The 27,607-nt window shown below is 42.9% G+C and overlaps 1 protein-coding gene across 1 annotated transcript in view; it reads left to right on the forward strand.

Annotated features, from left to right (window-relative positions):
• Positions 1-24,516, forward strand: part of LOC120054684 (cAMP-specific 3',5'-cyclic phosphodiesterase 4D-like) — a 42,970-nt gene extending 18,454 nt beyond the window's left edge. Inside the window, exons 6-14 of the mRNA XM_039002225.1 lie at positions 837-930; positions 9,146-9,318; positions 10,154-10,252; positions 10,438-10,602; positions 10,909-11,008; positions 11,185-11,339; positions 15,393-15,515; positions 20,777-20,959; positions 21,924-24,516. Coding sequence (XP_038858153.1) covers positions 837-930; positions 9,146-9,318; positions 10,154-10,252; positions 10,438-10,602; positions 10,909-11,008; positions 11,185-11,339; positions 15,393-15,515; positions 20,777-20,959; positions 21,924-22,481 — 1,650 coding nt within the window. The 3' untranslated portion in view covers positions 22,482-24,516. The remainder of the gene's footprint in view (positions 1-836; positions 931-9,145; positions 9,319-10,153; positions 10,253-10,437; positions 10,603-10,908; positions 11,009-11,184; positions 11,340-15,392; positions 15,516-20,776; positions 20,960-21,923) is intronic.
• Positions 24,517-27,607: the final 3,091 nt, after the last annotated feature.

The raw sequence follows: 27,607 nt of genomic DNA on the forward strand, positions 1-27,607 counted from the left end.
ACCCACGTGATTACATAATGGGCTGAGCCCAGCTGAAGACGTTGTGCCCTACCCTCCCTTCCCAATGCCCTGCGCTCACTCTCAATGAACCACTCACTGAGCACGGCTGCCTCTGTGTACCATGATTCACCATGGCAACCACACCGCTCTGGTTAAAAAAGAATGTCCCCCTTCTTTCTGTCTGGACTGTGTGCTGCACTGTCTGCTAATGATATGGCTATATTTCCCTGGTTTGTCCATTTATCCCCATTCATGGAACGACTGTGTCCCTGCAGATGGAAAATACCAACAGAGCTAATTCAGCTAAACATGGTGCAATATTTGTTGTGCATGTGTTTAGTATGAAATAAACAACAACAACAACTAAATGTGTGATGCACTGAATAGACTTGGGGTTTGTATGAGGTTGTGTCATGATAGTTAATGATTCATTTTCTGGTCTTATTGATATAATTGTGTCTTACTTGACTACTATTAGTCTATTGATATCTAATTTCACACATTTATTTTGATGTGATCAAGGAAATCACTACTGTCATTTGATTTACTTGTTAGTTACTCCAGACACTTAAATGTGTGGTGTAAAAAAATCACACCAAACATCATGTAAAAATATTTTGGGGGCCATTTTGAACTCTCATTTTGTTTAATTAATTTATCATTTCACAAGTTGTTTATGCAAAAAGAGATCAGTCAGTCATCCACATTAAAGTGTGTGAAGAACTCTAATGCTGGTACACTTGTTCTACTGAGGCATTTTCTACTTTCCACACTGTACTGTATGTCCATGTATGAACTTGTGTCACTGATGCCTGGTGTCTGATCTTGCCCCCCAGTTCAAAAGGATGCTGAACAGAGAGCTCACCCAGTTGTCAGAAACCAGCCGGTCAGGAAACCAAGTCTCAGAGTTTATCGCCAACACTTTCCTAGGTGAGTGACAACAGCGCTCCTGAATGGCTCCTGAACATGCATTAAAATGGCCACGCAAGGTATTTATTTTGACTCTACTGACAAATAGGAATTGATGTAAAGCATTCATCCTGCTCAAATTCTGTTACATAATACAATATTTATTTGCTTTATAAGGCGTTATACAGCCTTGGTCATAATGCTCTATAAATGTAGTCAAAGATGTTCATGAGTTGTGCATTATTATGCATAGCTCGTAAGGTATTAGAAATGCACTTAGAATGCATTGTGAAGAGGGTATTCATAGAAAATGCTCACGGACAGGCCGTATCTATGAAAGGAATCGCAGGATCATGTTGTCTGATGCAAAGTTAAGGGATATTTATTACAAATACATGGCCCTCAGGCTGAAAATAACAAACACATGGTACGGGTGGCAATAAGAAGGCCTCCTCACAGAGACACCTTCACTCATGTTCTCCCAGGTCTTGAACCAGGAGACTTGAAGCCCCACCCCATAGCACTCCACTATATACCATTCCCACTGGTCACAGGTGCAGTTTGTCACCTGTGATGAGGGAAGAGAGAGAGGGAACAAAGAGAGAACAAATGATAGCACGACATAATGACATTTCATCTCACATTCATGCAAATACTTAAGAAAAACGTATCAGGGTGAAATTATGAAAGTATGCATATAATTGTACGTTGATGAAATATGGATTCTTGTACTGATCAGTAAAATAAAGGACAAACATTCATACATCCACTCTCATACTCAGCGCCCCCTTCTAGATTTGTATTTTTTATTTAACTAGGCAAGTCATTTAAGAACAAAGTCTTATTTGCAATGACGGCCTACCCCGGTCAAACCCGGACGACGCTGGGCCAATTGTGCGCCGCCCTATGAGACACCCAATCACGGCCGGATGTGATACAGCCTGGATTCGAACCAGGGACTGTAGTGACGCCACTTGCACTGAGATGCAGTGCCTTAGACTGCTGTGCCACTCTAGATAGAGATAGCAGGCACCCATAAGTATTCAGACCCTTTACTCAGTAATTTGTTGAAGCACCTTTCGCAGCGATTACAGCCTCGAGTCTTCTTGGGTATGATGCTACAAGCTTGTCACAGCTGTATTTTGGGAGTTTGTCCCATTCTTCTATGTAGATCCTCTCAAGCTCTGTCAGGTTGGATGGGGAGTGTCGCTGCACGGATATTTCCAGGTCTCTCCAGAGACGTTAGATCGGGTTCAAGTCCGGGCACTGGCTGGGCCACTCAAGGACATTCAGAGACTTGTCCCGAAGCCACTACTGCGTTGTCTTGGCTGTGTGATTAGGGTCCTGTTGGAAGGTGAACCTTCGCCCCAGTCTGAGGTCTTGAGTGCTCTGGAGCAGGTTTTCACCAAGGATCTCTCTGTAATTTGCTATGTTCATCTTTCCCTCGATCCTGACTAGTCTCCCAGTCCCTGCCGCTGATAAATATCCCCACAGCATTATGCTGCCACCACCATGCTTCACCGTAGGGATGGTGCCAGGTTTCCTCCAGACGTGACGCTTGGCATTCAGGCCAAAGAGTTCAATCTTGGTTTCATCAGACCAGAGAATCTTGTTTCTCATTGTCTGAGAGTCCTTTTGGTGCTTTTGGCAAACTTTTGGCTGTTATGTGCCTTTTACTGAGGAGTGGCTTCTGTCTGACCACTCTACCATAAAGGCCTGATTGGTGTAGTGCTGCAGAGAAGGTTGTACTTCTGGAAGTTTCTCCCATCTCCACAGAAGAACTCTAGAGCTCTGTCAGAGTGACCATCGGGTTCTTGGTTACTTCCCTGACCAAGGGCCTTCTCCCCCCAATTGCTCAGTTTGGCCGGGCGGCCATCTCTAGGAAGAGTCTTAGTGGTTCCAAACTTCTTCCATTTAAGAATGTTGGAAGCCACTGTGTTCTTGGGGACCTTCAATGCTGCAGAAATGTTTTGGTATCCTTCCCCAGATCTGTGCCTCGACACAGTCTCAGAGTTCTACAGACAATTCCTTTGACCTCGTGGCTTGGTTTTTGCTTTGACATGCACTGTCAGCTGTGGGACCTAATATGGACAGGTGTGTGCCTTTCCAAATCATGTCCAACCAATTTAATTTACAACAGGTGGACTCCAATCAAGTTGTAGAAACATCAAGGATGATCAATGGAAACAGGATGCACTTGAGCTCAATTTCAAGTCTCATAGCAAAGGGTCTGAATACTTATGTAAATAAGGTATCTGTTTTTTATTTTTAATACATTTGCAATTATTTATTTTTTTAACAGTTTTTGCTCTGTCATTATGGGGTATTATATGTAGATTGAGTTTAAAATGTTGTTTTATCCATTTTAGAATTAAGCTGTAAAGTAACAAAATGTGGGAAAGGGGAAGGGGTCTGAACACTTTCCGAATGTACTGTACAGGTTATAATGTGTTGGAGTACTGAACAGGCCAACATATTCAGAGGATGAACATAGGTTGCATGACGTGCAGTGTTTGGTTACATAGGAGCAGAGGTGCAACTTTGGTTTTAGAAGTGGGAGGGACATAACCTGGTGTGGGGTTTGGGGGTCCTCCTTCAGAATTTTGGGGGGCATTTAAAGCTCATTTCCTGCATTTCTACACAATCTAATATGACCCTTTTGGGGTCATTTTGTGGTCACTTATTGTAAATAAGAATATAATATGTTTCTAAACACTTTTACATGAATGTGGATGCTACTGCACAAATATCATACCCCCCCAAAAATGCTAACCTCCCCTGATATTGTAATGGTTAGAGGTTAGCATGTCTTGGGGGTTATGATATTTGTACGTCTAACTTTCTCACTCATCATTATTCACGATTCATTCAGGGTTATCCATAGCGTCCACATTAATGTAGAGGTGTTTAGAAACATATTATACAGTTGAAGTCGGAAGTTTACATATATCTTAGCCAAATACATTTAAACTCAGTGTTTCACAATTCCTGACATTTAATCCAAGTAAAAATTCCCTGTCTTAGGTCAGTTAGGATCACCACTTTATTTTAAGAATGTGAAATGTCAGAATAATAGTGGAGAGAATGATTTATTTCAGCTTTTATTTCTTTCATCACATTCCCAGTGGGTCAGAAGTTTACATACACTCAATTAGTATTTGGTAGCATTGCCTTTAAATTGTTTAAATTGGGTCAAACATTTCTGGTAGCCTTCCACCAGCTTCCCACAATAAAGTTGTGTGAATTTTAGCCCATTCCTCCTGACGGAGCTGGTGTAACTGAGTCAGGTTTGTAGGCCTCCTTGCTCTCACACTCTTTTTCAGTTCTGCCCACAAATGTTCTATAGGCTTGAGGTCAGGGCTTTGCGATGGCCACTCCAAAACTTTGACTTTGTTGTCCTTAAGCCATTTTGCCACAACTTTGGAAGAATACTTGGGGTCATTGTCCATTTGGAAGAACCATTTGCGACCAAGCTTTTAACTTCCTGACTGATGTCTTGAGATGTTGCTTCAATATATCCACATAATTGTCCTCCTCATGATGCCATCTATTTTGTGAAGTGCACCAGTCCCTCCTGCAGCAAAGCACCCCCACAACATGATGCTGCCACCCCCGTGCTTCACGGTTGGGATGGTGTTCTTTGGCTTGCAAGCCTCCCCCTTTTTCCTCCAAACATAACAATGGTCATTATGCCCAAAAGGTCCTATTTTTGTTTTATCAGACCAGAGGACATTTCTCCAAAAAGTACGATCTTTGTCCCCATGTGCAGTTGCAAACCGTAGTCTGGCTTTTTTATGCCGGTTTTTAAGCAGTGGCTTCTTCCTTGCTGAGCGGCCTTTCAGGTTATGTCAATATAGGACTTGTTTTACTGTGGATATAGATACTTTTGTACCTGTTTCCTCCAGCATCTTTACAAGGTCCTTTGCTGTTGTTGTTCTAGGATTGATTTGCACTTTTTGCACCAAAGTACGTTCATGTCTAGGAGACAGAAAGCGTCTCCTTCCTGAGCGGTATGGCGGCTGCGTGGTCGCATGGTGTTTATACTTGCGTACTATTGTTTGTATAGATGAACATGGTATCTTCAGGCGTTTGGAAATTGCACCCAAGGATGAACCAGACTTGTGGAGGTGTACAATTTTTTTTCTGAGGTCTTGGCTGATTTCTTTTGATTTTCCCATGATGTCAAGCAAAGAGGCACTGAGTTTGAAGGTAGGCCTTGAAATACATCCACAGGTACACCTCCAATTGACTCAAATGATGTCAATTAGCCTATCAGAAGCTTCTAAAGCCATGACATAATTTTCTGGAATTTTCCAAGCTGTTTAAAGGCACAGTCAACTAAGTGTATGTAAACTTCTGACCCACCGGAATTGTGATACAGTGAATTATAAGTGAAATAATCGGTCTGTAAACAATTGTTGGAAAAATTACTTATGTGTATGTAAACTTCCGACTTCAACTGTATTCTCATTTATAATAAAAGTTGTGCCCCTGCATAGGAGTACATAAATATGCATATTTAGTCATTCACGTCTGCTAGCCTATTAGCATGTCAGAATGGCATTCCTGGACACATTGTGTGGCATTGCCATGGAGACCATAATATTATTAGACTGCCTTTTGCGTCAGGACGTGTATGATCGTAAATTCCCTCTGGAGTGCCAGAGGACGCTCTGGGCGTTCGTAAATTCAGAGCTTATTGATCCGAGCGTTCTGACCTTACAATGGCAGTCAAACACCTACGCTAACTGGCTAAAGTTGGCTAGCTTGCTAGCTACTTCTAGACACAAATGAGAAAACACCTCACTCTGACCATTTTACTCGTCCTAGTAGAGGTGGTTAAGCTGTTTTCATATTGTCTAGAGCGTTGGTGGCTGTAACCATGCTGCTGGCAACAATTTAATTACGTTTTTTTGCTGACGTTTACTGATACGGTCATATTCAATGGGGTGTTCGTAAAGTCACCAGTTATTCTGCAGGCATTGTTAGCAGAACGCACGCTTTAACTAATAATGTGGCAGAACAACTGCCCCCTCTCATTGCAGCCACAGAAGTTCAAGACCGACCGCGGTACTGCAGGCATTGTTAGCAGAAGACAGGATCCCCCATTATAGTGAATGGAAAAATTGCAATCTTTTTGTGTAATAAAAACATTCTAAATAAATACAAATCAAATACAACTCTAATTCAAGTGAACAGGAGCTTTCACACTAAACGATAACTACAAAAAGAGTGGAGAAGGATACCAATAGCTATCGTTTGGATAATTTTCTGAGTGAATACCCCCTCCCCTCCTATCCCCCCGACGATAAAACATTAACAACCAATCAAAAAGTTGTTCTCTAGAAGCATTATTGGTTCCTGGAGCGCGAGGCGAGACGGCAGAACGCACCGTAAACTTGCCTGATATAGGACGAATTGGGAGAATGATGATCCACAACAAACTTGCATATCAGTATGAGAAGGACATATTTTCAGATAGTGTATGTTAACGCACGATACATCCTGACAAAATACGCACTATGACTGGCCTGCTAATGTGCCTTTCTGGACCTTGTAAACTGTAAAAGACTAGGCTAGATTATTATTATTTCGTAATGAAACATGCATTCAAAACGGTTATTGAAATGACATATTCAACGCCGTTAACAGCCTAGACTAGAATGATTTACTCACTAGAAAACAATCGAATAAAATGCATTATTGCATTGTGTTGATATAGCCTACGTATGATAATTTTCTTGTCCAAGCCAGACTGGGAGCGCAGCCTGGGGAGCACACAATAGCCTATCCCAGGCTACTTGTCATTTCATTATCTGATTTAAAAAAAACGTTCACTGTGTAAAATCATTGGGTAAAGGCTATTCACTGTAATATTAGGCCTAATATTTAGCTAATTCATTTAGGCTACACTTCTGTAGTCTGTCTTCATCCTTTCAGCTACAGGCAGCTATTCTTCTTTAGCTCTTGGAGTCCCAGGAAAAGCTAGACTACATTAGCTTGAATGATTAGTCTGCTAATGTACCTTTCTGGACCTTGTAAACTGTAGAGAATAGTGTAGTATCTGGGATCTACATCTGTTTATATTAGTTACTATGCTGTTACTAAGCAGTGATGTATTACGACAGTGTACGTTACTACACCTAATAGGAAATGCACATGCGCACGAGTGTGCCCGGGGAACTGTAGAGCACGAGAGGTTTTGACTAAACGAAAACTAACTGTACTCCCGTCTCCTGCCTGGTCATTTCTCCACAACACAAATATTACAAATAGATCCATAACTGATCCAAATTGTTGCAAAATCAGGCCTAGGCTGGATGCAGTTATTTCAACATGAAGCATTAAAAACAGAACGTTTGAGCGGTTATTCAAATTAGCCTACATAGCTGCAGTTTACAGCCCTAGACAATAATTGTGTACTCAATTGATGACAATAAAAAAAAGTCCACGTTGCACTGTGTTGTAGCCTAGGTAGAAACTGTTATTGTCTAAACAAACGTAGGCCTAATCAATAGTGGAGCTTTGCGTGCCCGGGGACTGCAAAGTGCAGCCTGGATGAACACACTGATCTGCCATTTTATAATCTGTCAACCTTTTTTTCTTTCACTTTGACAGGTAAATATGTATAGCCCTAGTATTTAGCTAATGAAGGGCCTATCTAGCTAATATTTAGCTTCTTACTTCGGCTACACAACTCTAGCCTCTTTCTCTTCCAGCCGTTCCCGTGTGCAATTGGCTATATGGAGGCAAGCCTCTCCGCTATTCCTCTTCTCTTGAAATACCAGGAAAAGCTTAAGATATTCAAGATATTTTATACTATGCCTAGTAGCCTTTTTTTTGTGGAGAGAAGCAGGGCTGCTGATTGCTCAATGTAAAATAGGTCTAGGCCAAATTAACTTTTGTGAAAATTTTAGGAGTGCGCGTTGGTGTGATCTTTGGCCAGTGATGATAACATTATTGCACTGATGCATTGCAAATGATTGCACAGGATATACAGAGAGATGAGCACAGTGAAAAAGAAGATTCAAACGAATTGACAACCATTCGAAAAATGGAAATCACTTCCAATCACTTAAGCAACGAGGCAAGCAATAACATGATGTAAAAGATACATAGGCTAAACAGCATTTGTCGTTAAATTGCTACATTTAAATACGAGTTTCTATATTATTTTTCTTTACATTTACATTGAAGGACAATTTGCAGTTGTCACTATGACAATGAACACACACTGAATGGTCTGTGTTACCACATTATTAATAGGCCTACAGCCTGCAGTAGGATGCGTTGATCAGTTGATTGACAGGTGTAGGCTACTGCAGAACAATCAACGATAAACGGCCCGCTGTTGTGGATGCTTACCAACGTTTATAGTTCTGTATAATGTTTTGTTATACAGTGCCTACAGAAAGTATTCATACCTCTTGACTTATTCCATATTTTGTTTTTACAGCCTGAATTCAAAATAGATTAAATAGGTTTTCTTCTCACCCATCTACACACAATGCCTAATAATGACAAAGTGAAAATGTGTTTTTAGAAATGTTTGCAAATTTATTGAAAATAAAATACAGAAATCAAGTATTCACACCCCTGAGTCAATACATGTTGAAATCACCTTTGGCAGCGATTACAGCTGTGAGTCTTTCTGGATAAGTCTCTAAGAGCTTTGCACACCTGGATTGTAAAATATTTGCACATCATTCTCTAAAAAATTCTTCAAGCTCTGTCAAGTTGGTTGTTGATCATTACTAGACAGCCATTTCATGTCTTGCCATAGATTATCAAGCCGATTTAAGTCAAAACTGTAACTAGGCCACTCAGGAACATTCAATGTCGTCTTGTTAAGCAACTCCACACCACAAGAGCTATGGTCGTCTGACCATAGCACCGGTTCCAATCCAAGTGCCAATGCCATTTATCAAACTCCAGGCGGTGCTATGGTCGGAGGACATGAAAATAGAGCTTGTTATATTTGTCACTGTCTGACTACCAGGAATCATTTTTGGTTGAGAGATTACATTTGCTGCAGAGTTATCGGTCGAAGCCGTATTCCTAGTCCTAGTCTAATTGATTTCTCACCTGATTTGTGATGGAAAAAGATTAGATTAGCTATAATTATTAATATTAACAATCATCAACTGTGTCCCCCTATATTGGTTGAAAGAAATCTCTCTCTCACTCTCTCTCTCTCTGTGTGTCTCTCTCTCTGTGTGTCTCTCTGTGTTTGTAGAAAAGCAGCAAGATGTGGAGATTATGTCTGGGCCTCTTAAAGACAAGGACAAGAAGAAGAGGCCCATGTCCCAGATTGTTGCGGTGAAGAAACCTGCTCTCAGCCCCAGCCTCGCCCCTACCCAGATCCCCCGCTTTGGGGTCACCACCCTCCATGAGAGTCTACTGGCAACGGTGGGTGCCAAGCACACACACACTTACACAGACGGGCACAAACACACTCCAAGCTCAGTGGGTTAGAGCATGGTGTTGGCAGCTTAATGGTTTGTTTCCCGCGTGGATGACAGACCTTTGGATAAAAACGTCTGCTTAGTGACCGTATTACTATATGTGAAGAAAAACACATTACGTCTCAAGTTTTATTGCCACATGCACAAGATACATCAGGTGTAAAACAGTACAGTGAATTGCTTAACTATAGTTATAAAGAAACAGTTACATACTGTACAGGTCTTGTATACATGTCAGTGCAGTGCCAGTAGCGTTATTTCAATGTGCAGGGGTACTGGAGCGAATGAGGAAGGAATGTACATGTAAAGTCGCTGTTAGCAGGATAAATACCAATGGTAATAATAATAATGGTAATAAACAAAATAGCAGCATCGAATGGTAATATTAATCACTATAATTAATCAATCCATTTTGGCAGCAGCATATGTGGTGTGTGCATGGTAATGAGTGCGTGTGCGAGGTGTCAGTAGGGATTGTGTGAGCATGAGTACGTCGGTATGTGTGAATGTGAAGAACGTCAGTGTAGGTGCGTGTGGCTGAGTGGTAGAGACCATTACGTGCTTTCACACGTCAGACATGCTACAAATACTCTATGAATCTCTTCATTCCATCACTAAAACATTTTAGCGTTTTTATGACTGGAGGGCTTACAATAGTAAACATGGTGGTATAAAAGCCACTGGCCACAGGACCTTTATTTAGAAAAACGGCAATAAATGATTTGTACAATGGGTTCACCCCAGACTTTTTCTCACTGAATGTTGTGTTGTCGTTCTAGGAATTTGAAGACATCAACAGATGGGGTCTAGATATTTTCAAGATAGCTGAATACTCGGGGAATCGGCCTTTGACGGTGGTGATGTACTCCATTTTCCAGGTATGAGTCTCCCATTACTTTGTAGCATTTTCTAGCATTCTCACCGAGGCGTTTGAATCTCTTAGTGTATTGTTTGAGTCCCGGTCTTGGCTACCCCGAATTCGCTGCAATACTTTACCCGTATGTTTCTTACGTATTTGGTTTACTCTTCTGTGAGCCTGGTTTCTGTTGCTCCCCAAACTCAGGAGCGAGAGCTGCTGAAGAACTTTAAGATCCCAGCCGACACCTTCGTCACCTTCATGATGACCCTGGAGGACCATTACCACACCGACGTGGCCTACCACAACAACATCCATGCTGCCGACGTGGTACAGTCCACTCACATCCTCCTCTCCACCCCTGCCCTGGAGGTATGGGACGCTCCATTATGAGGAAGATTACAGAATGATGTTCAGCTATATTCTATATTCTAATCCAGTTAGTTGACTTGCCCTGTGCATGGCTTTGGATTTCATTAACTTTATCAATGCATATTGAGGGAGAAGGCATTTGTTCATGGTTTTAATAGTTTTAAGTTTTAAGGTTAAAAAAAAAATATCCCCACGTTAAGTGTTAATTCTTAGTAACACTTATTTTTTTTAACCTTTATTTAACTAGGCACTTAACAGACACTTAACAGTAGTAGTAACACAAAAGTGTGTGTTGATTGTTTTCAGGCTGTCTTCACTGACCTGGAGATCATGGCTGCTCTGTTTAGCAGTGCCATACACGACGTGGATCATCCCGGAGTGTCCAACCAGTTCCTCATCAACACAAGTCAGTTCCATCCCTCACTAGCAATCTCACTGATTAGATATAAAGGAGCAAAATGTGTCTTGGATCTACTACTGTGAAGACTACATTATAGCATCTGTAAGGCGTTACATCACTGAATACAGGAGTGCCTTGGAATTGTTGTTGCTTTACTAACGGTGTGGGTGTTCCTACTGTAGACTCTGAGCTGGCTCTGATGTACAACGACGCCTCGGTCCTGGAGAACCACCACCTGGCCGTGGGCTTCAAGCTGCTGCAGGAGGACAACTGTGACATCTTCCAGAGCCTCAGCAAGAAACAGGGTCAGTCCCTCAGGAAGATGGTCATCGACATGGTGAGACACTGACTGAATGATTTGTAATCAGTTATAAATAACATTATATCTACACTACTCCCTGTTATCATAGTTAAACATGATAAGGAATTAGCTTACATCATAATAACATGGCCATTTAGCAAAACCTTTTCCCCAAAGTCACTTAACGGTACATTTAACACACACAAAACATTAGGAACTTACTCGTTCCATGACATTGACTGACCAGGTGAATCAAGGTGAAAGCTATGATCCCTTATTGATGTCACCTGTTAAATCCACTTCAATCAGTATAGATGAAGAGGAGGAGACAGGTTAAAGAAGGATGATTATGCCTTGAGACATGGATTGTGTATGCCAGTCAGAGGTTGAATGGACAAGACAAAATATTTAAGTGCCTTTGAACGGGGTATGGTAGTAGGTGCACCGGTTTGAGTGCGTCAAGAACTGCAATGCTGCTGGGTTTTTCACGCTGAACAGTTTGCCGTGTGCCTCAAAAATGGTCCATCACCCAAAGGACATTTGGCTAACTTGGCACAACTGTGAGAAGCATTGGAGTCAACCCTTCGGAAACGCTTTCGACACCTTGTAGAGTCCATGCGCAGACCAGCTGGCTGGTGTGTTTACGGACATATTCAATCAATCCTTATCCCAGTCTGCTGTTCCCACATGCTTCAAGAGGGCCACCATTGTTCCTGTTCCCAAGAAAGCTAAGGTAACTGAGCTAATTGACTACCGCCCCTTAGCACTCACTTCCATCATCATGAAGTGCTTTGAGACACTAGTCAAGGACCATATCACCTCCACCCTACCCGACACCCTAGACCCACTCCAATTTGCTTACCGCCCCAATAGGTCCACAGACGACGCAATCGCAATCACACTGCACACTGCCCTAACCCATCTGAACAAGAGGAATATCTATGTAAGAATGCTGTTCATCGACTACAGCTCAGCATTTAACACCATAGTACCCTCCAAACTCGTCATTAAGCTCGAGACCTTGGGTCTCGACCCCGCCCTGTGCAACTGGGTCCTGGACTTCCTGACGGGCCGCCCAGGTGGTGAGGGTAGCTAACAACATCTCCACCCGGCTGATCCTCAACACTGGGGCCCCACAAGGGTGCGTTCTCAGCCCTCTCCTGTACTCCCTGTTCACCCACGACTGCGTGGCCATGCACGCCTCCAACTCAATCATCAAGTTTGCAGATGACACTACAGTGGTAGGCTTGATTACCAACAACGACGAGACGGCCTACAGGGAGGAGGTGAGGGCCCTCGGAGTGTGGTGTCAGGAAAATAACCTCAAACTCAATGTCAACAAAACAAAGGAGATGATCGTGGACTTCAGGAAACAGCAGAGGGAGCGGCCCCCTATCCACATCGACGGGACAGTAGTGGAGAGGGTGGAAAGTTTTAAGTTCCTCGGCGTACACATCACGGACAAACTGAAATGGTCCACCCACACAGACAGCGTGGTGAAGAAGGTGCAGCAGAGCCTCTTCAACCTCAGGAGGCTGAAGAAATTCGGCTTGTCACCAAAAACACTCACAAACTTTTACAGATGCACAATCAAGAGCATCCTGTCGGGCTGTATCACCGCCTGGTACGGCAACTGCTCCGCCCATAACCGTAAGGCTCTCCAGAGGGTAGTGGGGTCTGCACAACGCATCACCGGGGGCAAACTACCTGCCCTTCAGGACACCTACACCACCCAATGTCACAGGAAGGACAAAAAATCATCAAGGACAACAACCACCCGAGCCACTGCCTGTTCACCCCGCTATCATCCAGAAGGCGATGTCAGTACAGGTGCATCAAAGCGGGGACCGAGAGACTGAAAAACAGCTTCTATCTCAAGGCCATCAGACTGTTAAACAGCCATCACTAACATTGAGTGGCTGCTGCCAACATACTGACTCAACTCTAGCCACTTTAGTAATGGAAAATTTATGTAATAAATGTATCACTAGCCACTTTAAACAATGCCACTTTATACACTGCTCAAAAAAATAAAGGGTACACTTAAACAACACAATGTAACTCCAAGTCAATCACACTTCTGTGAAGTCAAACTGTCCACTTAGGAAGCAACACTGATTGACAATAAATTTCACATGCTGTTGTGCAAATGGAATAGACAACAGGTGGAAATTATAGGCAATTAGCAAGACACCCCCAATAAAGGAGTGGTTCTGCAGGTGGTGACCACAGACCACTTCTCAGTTCCTATGCTTCCTGGCTGATGTTTTGGTCACTTTCACTCTAGTGGTAGCATGAGACGGAGTCTACAACCCACACAAGTGGCTCAGGTAGTGCAGCTCATCCAGGATGGCACATCAATGTGAGCTGTGTCAAGAAGGTTTGCTGTGTCTGTCAGCGTAGTGTCCAGAGCATGGAGGCGCTACCAGGAGACAGGCCAGTACATCAGGAGACGTGGAGGAGGCCGTAGGAGGGCAACAACCCAGCAGCAGGACCGCTACCTCCGCCTTTGTGCAAGGAGGAGCAGGAGTAGCACTGCCAGAGCCCTGCAAAATGACCTCCAGCAGGCCACAAATGTGCATGTGTCTGCTCAAACGGTCAGAAACAGACTCCATGAGGGTGGTATGAGGGCCCGACGTCCACAGGTGGTGGTTGTGCTTACAGCCCAACACCGTGCAGGACGTTTGGCATTTGCCAGAGAACACCAAGATTGGCAAATTCGCCACTGGCGCCCTGTGCTCTTCACAGATGAAAGCAGGTTCACACTGAGCACATGTGACAGACGTGACAGAGTCTGGAGACGCCGTGGAGAACGTTCTGCTGCCTGCAACATCCTCCAGCATGACCGGTTTGGCGGTGGGTCAGTCATGGTGTGGGGTGGCATTTCTTTGGGGGGCCGCACAGCCCTCCATGTGCTCGCCAGAGGTAGCCTGACTGCCATTAGGTACCGAGATGAGATCCTCAGACCCCTTGTGAGACCATATGCTGGTGCGGTTGGCCCTGGGTTCCTCCTAATGCAAGACCATGCTAGACCTCATGTGGCTGGAGTGTGTCAGCAGTTCCTGCAAGAGGAAGGCATTGATGCTATGGACTGACCCGCCCGTTCCCCAGACCTGAATCCAATTGAGCACATCTGGGACATCATGTCTCGCTCCATCCACCAACGCCACGTTGCACCACAGACTGTCCAGGAGTTGGCGGATGCTTTAGTCCAGGTCTGGGAGGAGATCACTCAGGAGACCATCCGCCACCTCATCAGGAGCATGCCCAGGCGTTGTAGGGAGGTCATACAGGCACGTGGAGGCCACACACACTACTGAGCCTCATTTTGACTTGTTTTAAGGACATTACATCAAAGTTGGATCAGCCTGTAGTGTGGTTTTCCACTTTAATTTTGAGTGTGACTCCAAATCCAGACCTCCATGGGTTGATAAATTTGATTTCCATTGATAATTTTTGTGTGATTTTGTTGTCAGCACATTCAACTATGTAAAGAAAAAAGTATTTAATAAGAATATTTAATTCATTCAGATCTAGGATGTGTTATTTTAGTGTTCCCTTTATTTTTTTGAGCAGTGTATAATGTTTACATACCCTACATTACTCATCTCATATGTATATACTGTACTCTATACCATCTACTGCATCTTGCCTATGCCGTTCGGCCATCACTCATTCATATATTTTTATGTACATATTCTTATTCATTCCTTTACACTTGTGTGTATAAGGTAGTTGTTGTGAAATTGTTAGGTTAGATTACTTGTTAGATATTACTGCACTAGAAGCACAAGCATTTCGCTACACTCGCATTAACATCTGCTAACCATGTGTATGTGACAAATACAATTTGATTTGATTTGATGCCCCGACAAATTGAGGCTGTTCTGAGGCCAAAAGGGGCTGCAACTCAATATTAGGAAGGTATTCCTAATGTTTTGTACACTCAGGGTATATTCAGCATGTGGCCCATGTGGGAATCAAACCCACAACACAACCCTGGATGTGGGCAGGACCATATTCTAACCCACTGAGCCATTGGACTTAGTGACTGAAATAAGTTTGATGAATGGGTATTGTCCTCTGCAGGTGTTGGCCACTGACATGTCCAAGCACATGAACTTCCTGGCTGACCTGAAGACCATGGTGGAGACCAAGAAGGTGACCAGTCTGGGAGTGCTGCTGCTGGACAACTACTCAGACCGCATCCAGGTCAGAGGTCATTCCTAGATTAGTAGATGCCACGGGCAGTGGCGGATTTACCATTAGGCAACTCAGGCAATTGCCCGGGGCCTCATATCATTAGGGTTCTTGTGAACTTGGCATCATTTTGTTTAATAATACATAATTTCTCTGTTATCTTAACTTTTGAGGCGCACAATTGGCCCAGCGTCGTCCGGGTTAGGGAAGGGTTTGGCCGGCAGGGATGTCCTTGTCCCATCGTGCACTAGTGACTCCTTTGGCGGGCCGGTCGCAGTGCACACTGACATGGTCGCCAGGTGTACAATGTTTCCTCTGGTGCTTCTGGGTTAAGTGGGCATTGTGTCAAGAAGCAGTGCGGCTTGGTTGGGTTGTGTTTCTGAGGACGCACAGCTCTCGACCTTCGCCTCTACCGAGTCCGTACGGAAGTTGCAGCGATGAGACAAGACTGTAACTACCAATTGGATACCACGAAATTGGGGAGAAAAAGGGCACAAAAAAAGGCCATAAAATGTAAAAAAATATTTATCGGTTAGTTATTGCTCGATATTCCAACGAAAATATCACATATAGTTATTGGCCCCAGAATTTCCACATCAGTGCATCCCTAAAACGAATTATAAAGGACCTACTGTATAAGCCTGTTTTAAAATAACTGCCCTTTTATGGCCTGCAAATGTTGTTTTTGACTAAGAAATCTGTCTGGAAAAAATTTGTGCTGTTGAATTCTGAAAACCCGATGTGGCTCGAGACAAAATGATTGACCACCCCTGTTCTACAGTATGTGTGATACAAAACCTTTACTAGTGAAGAACATTTCAGTTAGCGTTTTCAGTTAGGTGTTTTCAGTTAGGCTTTTCATTCTGCTCCGTTCACCTAAATGAGCCGGCTCCAAACAGCTCTTCGTTCAGTAGCCATGATTTTGTTGAATAGACATGGGGGTGCCTCAGACTGGCCTCTGCATGGAGCCTCCAAATCACTAAGTCCGCCCCTGACTAGTGCTGAGCAATTTTTGCTTTTTGAGGTCGGTTCGGTTTTGGTTAGATTATTAAAATATAACCAAGTTTTTTGAATTTCGGTTTTTATTTTTTTATTAATTGCACGATGCTTTATGTGGGCTGAATGCTGCAACAACACAGAATAAAACAATTAATAAAAGTCCCATGATGGTAGTGGCTGCCCATTGCTACTTAGCATTTATTAACCATAATTTATTCATGTTACTTTAATGAAATATTTCAGTTGTTGCATATATTACATTTGTTTTATTTGATGAATGTAATATTTCATTCAACGTCATCAAATAATATATATAGAGCTGCTGCCTATGCTGTCTGACAAAATCACTATTTTAGTAGTTCTTCAAAGTAAATAAGGCATACTTTTAAGACTGCTGAATACCAACTATCAATCACTTAGAAAAGGTTGGTGACCACTGATCTGAGTCAAGTTCACTTTCGCATGACTTAAAAAATGTAACATTAACCTACAGTTTTGTAGGAATGAGGTTTGTGCGGTAGGTCTAATACATTATCACAGCATATTGGCTATATGCCTGGCCTGCCAACATTGTTATTCTCAGACCATGTTATAAACTCAACAAAAAAATCAACAGCGTTTATTTTCAGCAAACTTAACATGTGTAAATATTTGTATGAACATAACAAGATTCAACAACTGAGACAAGTTCCACAGACATGTGACTAACAGAAATGGAATGTGTCCCTGAACAAAGGGGGTGTCAAAATCCAAAGTAACAGTCAGTATCTGGTGTGGCCACCAGCTGCATTAAGTACTGCAATGCATCTCCTCCTCATGGACTGCACCAGATTTGCCAGTTCTTGCTGTGAGATGTTACCCCACTCTACCACCAAGGCACCTGCAAGTTCCCGGACATTTCTGGGGGGAATGGCCCTAGCCCTCACCCTCCGATCCAACAGGTCCCAGACGTGCTCAATGGGATTGAGATCCGGGTTTATCGCTGGCCATGGCAGAACACTGACATTCCTGTCTTGCAGGAAATCACGCACAGAACGAGCAGTATGGCTGGTGGCATTGTCATGCTGGAGGGTCATGTCAAGATGAGTCTGCAGGAAGGAGGATGTCTTCCCTGTAACGCACAGCATTGAGATTGCCTGCAATGACAACAAGCTCAGTCCGATGATGCTGTGACACACCGCCCCCAGACCATGAGGGACCCTCCACCTCCAAATCCATCCCGCTCCGGGGTACAGGCCTCGGTGTAACGCTCATTCCTTCGACGATAAACGCGAATCCGACCATCACCCCTGGTGAGACAAAACCGACAGTCCTGTCTAGTCCAGCGACGGTGGGTTTGTGCCCATAGGCGACGTTGTTGCCGGTGATGTCTGGTGAGGACCTGCTTTACAACAGACCTACAAGCCCTCAGTCCAGCCTCTCTCAGCCTATTGCGAACTGTCCGAGCACTGATGGAAGGATTGTGCGTTCCTGGTGTAACTCGGGCAGTTGTTGTTGCCATCCTGTACCTGTCCCGCAGGTGTGATGTTCAGATGTACTGATCCTGTGCAGGTGTTGTTACACATGGTCTGCCACTGCGAGGATGATCAGCTGTCTGTCCTGTCTCCCTGTAGCGCTGTCTTAGGCATCTCACAGTACGGACATTTATTGCCCTGGCCACATCTGCAGTCCTCATGCCTCCATGCAGCATGCATAAGGCACGTTCACGCAGATTTAAAGGGACCCTGGGCATCTTTCTTTTGGTGTTTTTCAGAGTCAGTAGAAAGGCCTCTTTAGTGTCCTAAGTTTTCATAACTGTGACCTTAATTGCCTACCTCTGTAAGCTGTTAGTGTCTTAACGACCGTTCCACGGGTGCATGTTCATTCATTGTTTATGGTTCATTGAACAAGCATGGTAAGCAGTGTTTAAAGCCTTTACAATAAAGATCTGTGAAGTTATTTGGATTTTTACGAATTATCTTTGAATGACAGGGTCCTGAAAAAGGGACGTTTCTTTTTTTGCTGAGTTTGATAACCGGTCGATCACGATTGACTGGTTGATCTTCAAGGCATTCCTAGTCTATCACCAAACACTTCTGTAGAAACGCCAACGATGAAGGCTTACACTCCTTTTCGGGCAGGTAGCGTGCCAGATGTTGACGCGTGAGTCATCACTCCAGAGAACGCGTTTCCACTGCTCCAAAGTCCAATGGCGGCGAGCTTTACACCACTCCAGCAGACGCTTGACATTGAACATGGTGACCTTAGGCTTCTGTGCGGCTGCTCGGCAATGGAAACCCATTTCATGAAGCTCCCGACGAACAGTTCTTGTGCTGACGTTGCTTCAAGAGGCAGTTTGGAACACAGTAGTGTGTGTTGCAACCAAGGACAGACGATTTTTACGCGCTGCAAGCTTCAGCCCCTGGCGGTCCCATTCAGTGAGGTTGTGTTGCCTACCACTTTGCGGCTGAGCCATTGTTGCTCCTAGACGTCTCCACTTCACAATAACAACACTTACAGTGACCGGTGCAGGTCGAGCAGAAATTTGACTAACTGACTTGTTGGAAAGGTGTCCTCCTATAATGGTGCCACGTTGAAAGTCATTGAGCTCTTCAGTAAGGCCATTCTACTGCCAATGTTTGTCTATAGAGATTGCATGGCTGTGCTCGATTTTATATGCCTGTCAGCAACAGGTGTGGCTGAAATAGACGAATCCACTAATTTGAAGGGGTATCCACATACTTTTATATATATAGTGTAAGTCAAGACATAGTGTCATGTAAATGTAGGTTTCTACATAAATACCTGAAATAGAAATGACAAAATATAGAGTACCGGTCAAAAGTTTTAGAACACCTACTCATTCAAGGGTTTTTCTTTCTTTTTACTATTTTCTACATTGTAGAATAATAGTGAAGAAATCAAAGCTATGAAACAACACATATGGAATCAGGGAGTAACCAAAAAAGTGTTAAACAAATCAATATATATTTGATATTTGAGATTCTTCAAATAGCCACCCTTTGCCTTGATGACAGCTTTGTACACTCTTATCATTCTCTCAACCATCTTCACCTGTAATGCTTTTCCAACAGTCTTGAAGGAGTTCCCACATATGCTGAGCACTTGTTGGCTGCTTTTTCTTCACTCTGCGGTCCGACTCATCCCAAACCATCTCAATTGGGTTGAGGTCAGGTGATTGTGGATGCCAGGTCATCTGTTGCAGCACTCCATCGCTCTTCTTCTTGGTAAAATAACCCTTATACAGCCTGGATGTGGGTTGGGTCATTGTCCTGTTGGGGAAAAAACAAGTCCCACTAAGCCCAAACCAGCTGGAATGGCGTATCGCTGCAGAATGCTGTTGTAGCCATGCTGGTTAAGTGTGCCTTGAATTCTAAATAAATCACAGAGTGTCACCATCAAAGCACCCCCACATCATAACACCTCCTCCATGCTTTATGGTTGGAAATACACATGCAGTAATCATCTGGTGACCCACATCGCGTCTCAGAAAGACACGGACTCCAGACCAGAGGACAAATTTCCACCGGTTTAATGTCCATTGCTCATGTTTCTTGGCCCAAGCAAGTCTCTTCTTCTTATCGGTGCCCTTTAGTAGTGGTTTCTTTGCAGCAATTTATTTGGGCTGCAATCTGAGGTGCAGTTAACTCTAATGAACTTATCCTCTGCAGCAGATGTAACTCTGGGTCTTCATGTCCTCATGAGAGCCAGTTTCATCATAGCGCTTGATGTTTTTTGCGACTGCAATTGAAGAAACCTACAAAGTTCTTGAAATGTTCCGTATTGACTGACCTTCATGTCTTAAAGTAATGATGGGTTGTCGTTTCTCTTTGCTTATTTGAGCGGTTCTTGCCATAATATGGACTTGGTCTTTTACCAAATAGGGCTATCTTCTGTATTCCCCCCTACCTTTTCACAACAACCAATTGGCTCAAACGTATTAAGGAAAGAAATTTGACAAATTAACTTTTAACAAGACACACCTGTTAATTGCATTCCAGGTGATTACCTCATGAAGCTGGTTGAGAGAATGCCAAGAGTGTGCAAAGCTGTCATCAAGGCAAAGGGTGGCTATTTGAAGAATCTCAAATATAAAACACTTTTTTGGTTACTACATGATTCCATATGTGTTATTTCACAGTTTTGTTGTCTTCACTATTATTCTACAATGTAGGTGTTCTAAAACTTTTGACCAGTAGTGTATATGTAATTTAAAAAATATTCTGAAAAGATCAAAGCAATAGATTAACGGGGTCCTTTGTGATTGTCTCAAGGTCCTGCAGAACATGGTTCACTGTGCTGACCTGAGTAACCCCACCAAGCCACTGGACGTCTACCGCCAGTGGACGGACCGCATCATGATGGAGTTCTTCACCCAGGGGGACAGGGAGAGGGACAAGGGCATGGAGATCAGCCCTATGTGTGACAAACACAATGCCTCTGTCGAGAAGACCCAGGTACTGTACAGCGTATGTGCATAGCATACAAGTAGTGTGCACGCAGGCGAAGTCGCGCAGGCTTTCTCACTCATGCAAATCTGCAAACCCACCCGCAGATCTTTGGCACTGCTTAACAGACCCAGTTGCTTACAAGTTATTGTCATACTGTCTGTTTGAACCCATCAAAACAGTGTGGGGCCATACTCGTGAACTTTTGCTAAAACCATTGGTTTAAATCATTGGTCTTACATTTCTAGCTGCTAGTTTTTCTCATAGGCCAACCTGGCAAAATTTGCCACGATGCTGGGGAGGGCCAGCTGAGCAGATAATTCGATCTGGAAACTAAATAAGGAATCAACCTTAAAGGGTATAGCCACCATCCAATTGCATTTGTTAAACAGGTCAACATGGCCACCAGAGGGAGATTGTTAAACCATCCAACTGCTTGGTTAAGTGGAGTGTTCCAATTTATTTTGCATGATGCTTCCATGGCTAAGCTATTGATGTTCCACAAAATTCGAAAGGCAGTAAGGCACATTTCTGCATATATGACCAAATTCTAAGTTTTTGCTTACCGTTTCATACACATCCATGTGCTTTTACGGGGATTATACGTTTATATTTTTAGCTACATCCATCGTAAAAATAAATCGAAGATGGAGGTCTTGTCAACTGGTTGTATTTTTTCCAAACCATTATGACTGATTGGGGGCACAGTTCGCTAAGACAGTTGGCTCAAAGTTCAATGGATACTTTAGTGAGAAAGTATTGGGATCAGATCCAACTACGTAGACAATTTTAATTGGCTGATAAGAATTTTGTTACTGGATATTGTATTGTGGCAAATTTTGCCAGCATGGTTTATGAGAAAAGCTAGCAACAAGCCGTTTGAGACCAATGGTTTAAACCAATGGTCTTAGCAAAAGTTCACAAGTATGGGTCTTTGTGCATTTACATCTCTCATATTTACTCCCCCCTGCAGGTGGGATTCATAGACTACATTGTCCACCCTCTGTGGGAGACGTGGGCTGACCTGGTCCACCCTGACGCACAGGACATTCTGGACACGCTGGAGGACAACCGGGAGTGGTACCAGAGTATGATCCAGCGCAGCCCCTCACCCACCCTCGAGGACATGGACCTTGACGGGGGGCCAGGGGCCCTGGAGGCTATGGCGGGGGGTTGCTGCACCTCCACAGGGGACAAGTTCCAGTTTGAACTCACCCTGGAGGAGGAGGAGGACGAGGGCGACGTCGAGTCAGACCTGGAGAGCCCACCTGAGGAGGAGATGTCACAGGGGGGAGAGACCTCTAGGAAGACCCCGGCCCTGTCTCAATCCCCAGAGCCCAGCAGCAGCACCAGACACCGGCCCCCCTCCCCTCACCCTGGCCGGGCCTTCAGTCTGACCACCATGTCAGTTAGGAGCCCCGGCCATCTCAGGACGTTGAGCCCCGGGCTGGACGGGGACGACAGAGACGATAGGGACAGAGAACTGGGTCAGGAAGGCAATAGTGTAGCGTACCTACGGCTTGGCACGTAACACCAACCCTAGCCCACCCAGCACCTCATTCAGTCCCTGCCTTGGTTCGTGGGTCCCAGCAGCAATTGGACGTGCAAGGTGGGCTTTTTAACAACAGTATGTAATGACAACAGTCCCTTTACACTGAAGACACCTTTACACTGACCACTTTCCCTCTGTTTAATCTTGTAGAACAAGAAGTATCGTTATATCCTCTTTTTTTCTCCTTTGTGCCAGATGGGACTTTTTAGTCCTGCTTTCTGTAGTTGATTCTAGGGGTAAAGTGTCAGAAACAGACTGCTGTATATGTCTAGCTGATCAAAGGTAGAACTAATTACATGGCTAACCAGTCTCACCAACGTCTCCTGATGGAGCAAGGAATTCTACTGAGAAAATGTCTTCCTCAAAATGATGGAATATAGATCTATTCAATAGAATATTGTAAGGATTGTGATCAATTTACAGGGTCTTAGAACTGTTGCACCATACAATTAGGGGGATTATATTTGTTTGAATTCAGTAAGCATAAACTAGTATATTTGATTTAGTTTCTGAGAGTTCTGTGAATGATAAGTTTAACCAAATCCAGTATGTACCTGAATAGTGAGATAATTGTGACTTAAACCCCAGGGTATGGAGAGAGAAATTATTTTAATGTAGCACAGACTTCTTGGTTACCCCTTAACCTAGACTGCCTGTTTCGAGTTGTCGCTGACGACAAACGTTTCTTAGAACTTCAAGAGGTTCAAGTTATGCAAAAAGACATAACTGATTGACATGTGTCTGGCGCCCTCTATTGATCTAAATTAAAAGTTTGAGTTTGAGAACTAAAGCAAGTTAAGTATGGAGGATGAAACAAACAGTACCAGTATAATTATATACAGTGGGGGTCTGAAATTATTGACACCCTTGATACAGACTAATTTATAAGAATCTTTAGGGGTGTCAATAATTCTGACCCCTACCTTTTAGGTGAAAAAAAAAAGTCATTTTTTTAGCACACAATATAGCTCAGTATTTTTATGATTTATTTTATACAGTCAGTATTGCTATTCTTTATCAAGGGTGTCAATCATTTCAGACCCCACTGTATACAAGTCAAGCATTTAAAAAATGTCCTGAAGTACTGTGGTTGATTGGGTTGTTTTAAATCTAGACAAACACCACTTACACTCATATTTGTAAAATTGTATTTGTTTTTATGGGATCATGTTTTACATTTGTGTCACATTTTTAAATATGATATGAAATGGTTCTGTTTTCTTTTATATATTTGGGATGTCCTCACTATGTCTGATTGTCTCTGTGCTTTGTAAGCATAGTTATCAGGGTGCCTCCACCATCCAGTAGCACTTTACAATCTCTGTTGTAAATTAATTCAGTTCTGAAGCGCTTGAGCCAAACCATGATTCGACTGGACAGCTTACTGAAGGTTGTGTAGATCTGAGAGGAATGGATAGGTGTAATAAATGTGGTAAAAATTCCACCTAACCTATCAGAGTGGTTAAATTGTGGTTAAAATATCAGGTGGTTAAATTCTCATATACTGTAGCTTAAACCTATGAAATCCTGTCAGATCTCCACAAGTGTCTAGGGGTTAGGGGCTATGGGTTGTTTCTGGACAGGGCCGTAGAGTAGACTAATAAGGGTTTTTGTCCAGTAGGGTGCGATGCTTTGAAAGTTGCAGATAGAAATGTAGTGAACAGAGTTGATATGATTCCCTGTAATACACAACAGAAAATCATGTCTGTATTGACATTTGATAACTTCCCATTTGCCTGAATAAGCCCCTAATGTCTTGTTTAATTTGTTCTTGAGGGAAACAAGTTTATAGGGAAAATTGTGCCACAAGTGTTTGGAATTTGAACCAACGCATCTGCCAGCCTAAGTCGTTATGAAATGTTTAACACAATGTTCTCTCTGAACTGTTGATTGTATTCATGTTATTTTATCAATTGTTAGACTTATGCTAATTTTTTTAATGGGAAATGTTGCACCTTAATACGTTGGATGTAATGCTTCGACTTAAATGCTACATTCAATTTTGTCAAGTTGATCAATGTTCTGCTCTTCACAGGGATACAGCTTTTATCTACAGTATGCGAATGCCAATTGACTACAGCAAAACACTGAAACATCCATTTTCCACCAATACTGTACAACTTTTAACAAGTATGCTACAGGGAAGGACCGACAGGAATTGTAAGACGCTGGAGAATATACTTATACCCCCGATGTACAGTACACCTTCTCATTCAAGGGTTTTTCTTTACTTTTACTATTTTTTACATTGTAGAATAATAGCGAAGACGTCAAAACTATGAACACATATGGAATCATGTTGTAACTAAAAAATATATTTTAGATTCTTCAAAGTAGCTTTGCCTTTGACAGCTTTGTACACTCTTGGCATTCTCTCAAACAGCTTCATGAGGAATGCTTTTCCAACAGTCTTGGAGTTCCTACATATACAGTTGAAGTCGGAAGTTTACATACGCCTTAGCCAAATACATTTAAACTCAGTTTGTCACAATTCCTGACATTTAATCCTTGTAAAAATTCCCTGTCTTAGGTCAGTTGGGTTCACCACTTTATTTTAAGAATGTGAAATGTCAGAATAATAGCAGAGAGAATGATTTATTTCAGCTTTTATTTCTTTCATCACATTCCCAGTGGGTCAGAAGTTTACATACACTCAATTGCTTAACTTGGGTTAAATGTTTCAGGTAGCCTTCCACAAGCTTCCCACAATAAATTGGGTGAATTTTGGCCAATTCCTCCTGACAGAGCTGGTGTAACTGAGTCAGGTTTGTTGGCCTCCTTTCTCGCACACGCTTTTTCAGTTCTGGACACAAATTTGCTATGGGATTGAGGTCAGGGCTTTGTGATGGCCACTCCAATACCATGACTTTGTTGTTCTTAAGCCATTTTGCCACAACTTTGGAAGTATGCTTGGGGTCATTGTACATTTGGAAAAGACCAATTTGCAACCAAGCTTTAACTTCCTGACTGATGTCTTGAGATGTTGCTTCAATATATCCACATACTTTTGCTTCCTCATGATGCCATCTATTTTGTGAAGTGCACCAGTCCCTCCTGCAGCAAAGCACCCCCACAACATGATGCTGCCACCTCCGTGCTTCACGATTGGGATGGTGTTCTTTGGCTTGCAAGCCTCCCCCTTTTTCCGCCAAACATAACGATGGTCATTATGGCCAAACAGTTCTATTTTTATTATCAGACCCAAGGAAATTTCTCCAAACGGACGATCTTTGTCCCCATGTGCAATTGCAAACCATAGTCTGGCTTTTTATGGTGGGTTTGGAGCAGTGGCTTCTTCCTTGCTGAGCGGCCTTTCAGGTTATGTCGATATGGGACTCGTTTTACTGTGGATATAGATACTTTTGTACCTGTTTCCTCCAGCATCTTCACAAGGTCTTTTGCTGTTGTTCTGGGATTGATTTGCACTTTTTTGCACCAAAGTACGTTCATCTCTAGGAGACAGAACTCGTCTCCTTCCTGAGCGGTATGACGGCTGCGTGGTCCCATGGTGTTTATACTTGCGTACTATTGTTTGTACAGATGAACGTGGTATCTTCAGGTGTTAGGAAATTGCTCCCAAGGATGAACCAGACTTGTGGAGGTCTACAAATTTTTTTCTTAGGTCTTGGCTGATTTCTTTTGATTTTCCCATGATGTCAAGCAAAGAGGCACTGAGTTTGAAGGTAGGCCTTGAAATACATCCACAGGTACACCTCCAATTGAGTTTGAGTTTATTTTATTTTTACAGGGACAGTGCACATTAATCATTACTCAAATGATGTCAATTAGCCTATCAGAAGCTTCAAAAGCCATGACATAATTTTCTGGAATTTTCCAAGCTGTTTAAAGGCACAGTCAACTTAGTGTATGTAAACTTCTGACCCACTGGAATTGTGATACAGTGAATTATAAGTGAAATAATCTGTCCGTAAACAATTGTTGGAAAAATGACTTGTGTCATGCACAAAGTAGATGTCCTAACCAACTTGACAAAACTATAGTTTGTTAAAAATAAATTTGTGGAGTGGTTGAAAAACGAGTTTTAATGACTCCAACCTAAGTGTATGTAAACTTCTGACTTCAACTGTATATTCTGAGCACTTGTTGGCTGCTTTTCCTTCACTCTGCGGTCCAACTCATCCCAAACCTTCTCAAATTGGGTTGAGGTCTGGTGATTGTGGATGCCAGGTCATCTGATGCAGCACTCCTTGGTCAAATAGCCCTTACACAGCCTGGATGTGTGTTTTGGGTCATTGTCCTGTTGAAAAACAAATGATAGTCCCACTAAGCCCAAACCAGATGGGTTGGCGCATTGCTGCAGAATGCTGTGGTAGCCATGCTGGTTAAGTGTGCCTTCAATTCTAAATAAATCACAGACAGTGTCACCAGCAAAGCACCAACACACCACCTCCTCCATGCTTCACCTTGGGTACCACACATGCGGAGATCATCTGTTCACCTACTCTGTGTCTCCACAAAGACACGGCAGTTGGAATCAAAAATCTCAAATTTGGACTCATCAGACCAAAGGACATATTTCCACTGGTCTAATGTCCATTGCTCGTGTTTCTTGGCCCAAGTAAGTCTCTTCTTATTATTGGTGTCCTTTAGTAGTGGTTTCTTTGCAGACATTTGACCATGAAGGCCTGATTCACGCAGTCTCCTCTGAACAGTTGATGTTGAGATGTGTCTGTTACTTGAACACTGTGAAGCATTTACTTGGGCTGCCATCTGAGGTGCAGTTAACTCTAATGAACTTATCCTCTGCAGCAGAGGTAACTCTGGGTTTTCCTTTCCTGTTGAGGTCCTCATGAGAGCTAGTTTCATCATAGCGCTTGATGGCTTTTGCAACTGCACTTGAAGAAACTAACAAAGTTCTTGAAATTTTCTGGATTCATGTCTTAAAGTAATGATGGACTGTCGTTTCTCTTTGCTTATTTGAGCTGTTCTTGACATAATATGGACTTGGTCTTTTACCAAATAGGGCTATCTTCTGTATACAACCCCTACCTTGTCACAACACAACTGATTGGCACAAACGCATTAAGAAGGAAAGAAATTACACAAATTAACATTTAACAAGGCACACCTGTTAATTGAAATGT

This window comes from Salvelinus namaycush, chromosome 10, assembly GCF_016432855.1.
Source record: "Salvelinus namaycush isolate Seneca chromosome 10, SaNama_1.0, whole genome shotgun sequence".
NCBI classification, from domain to species: Eukaryota; Metazoa; Chordata; class Actinopteri; order Salmoniformes; family Salmonidae; genus Salvelinus; species Salvelinus namaycush.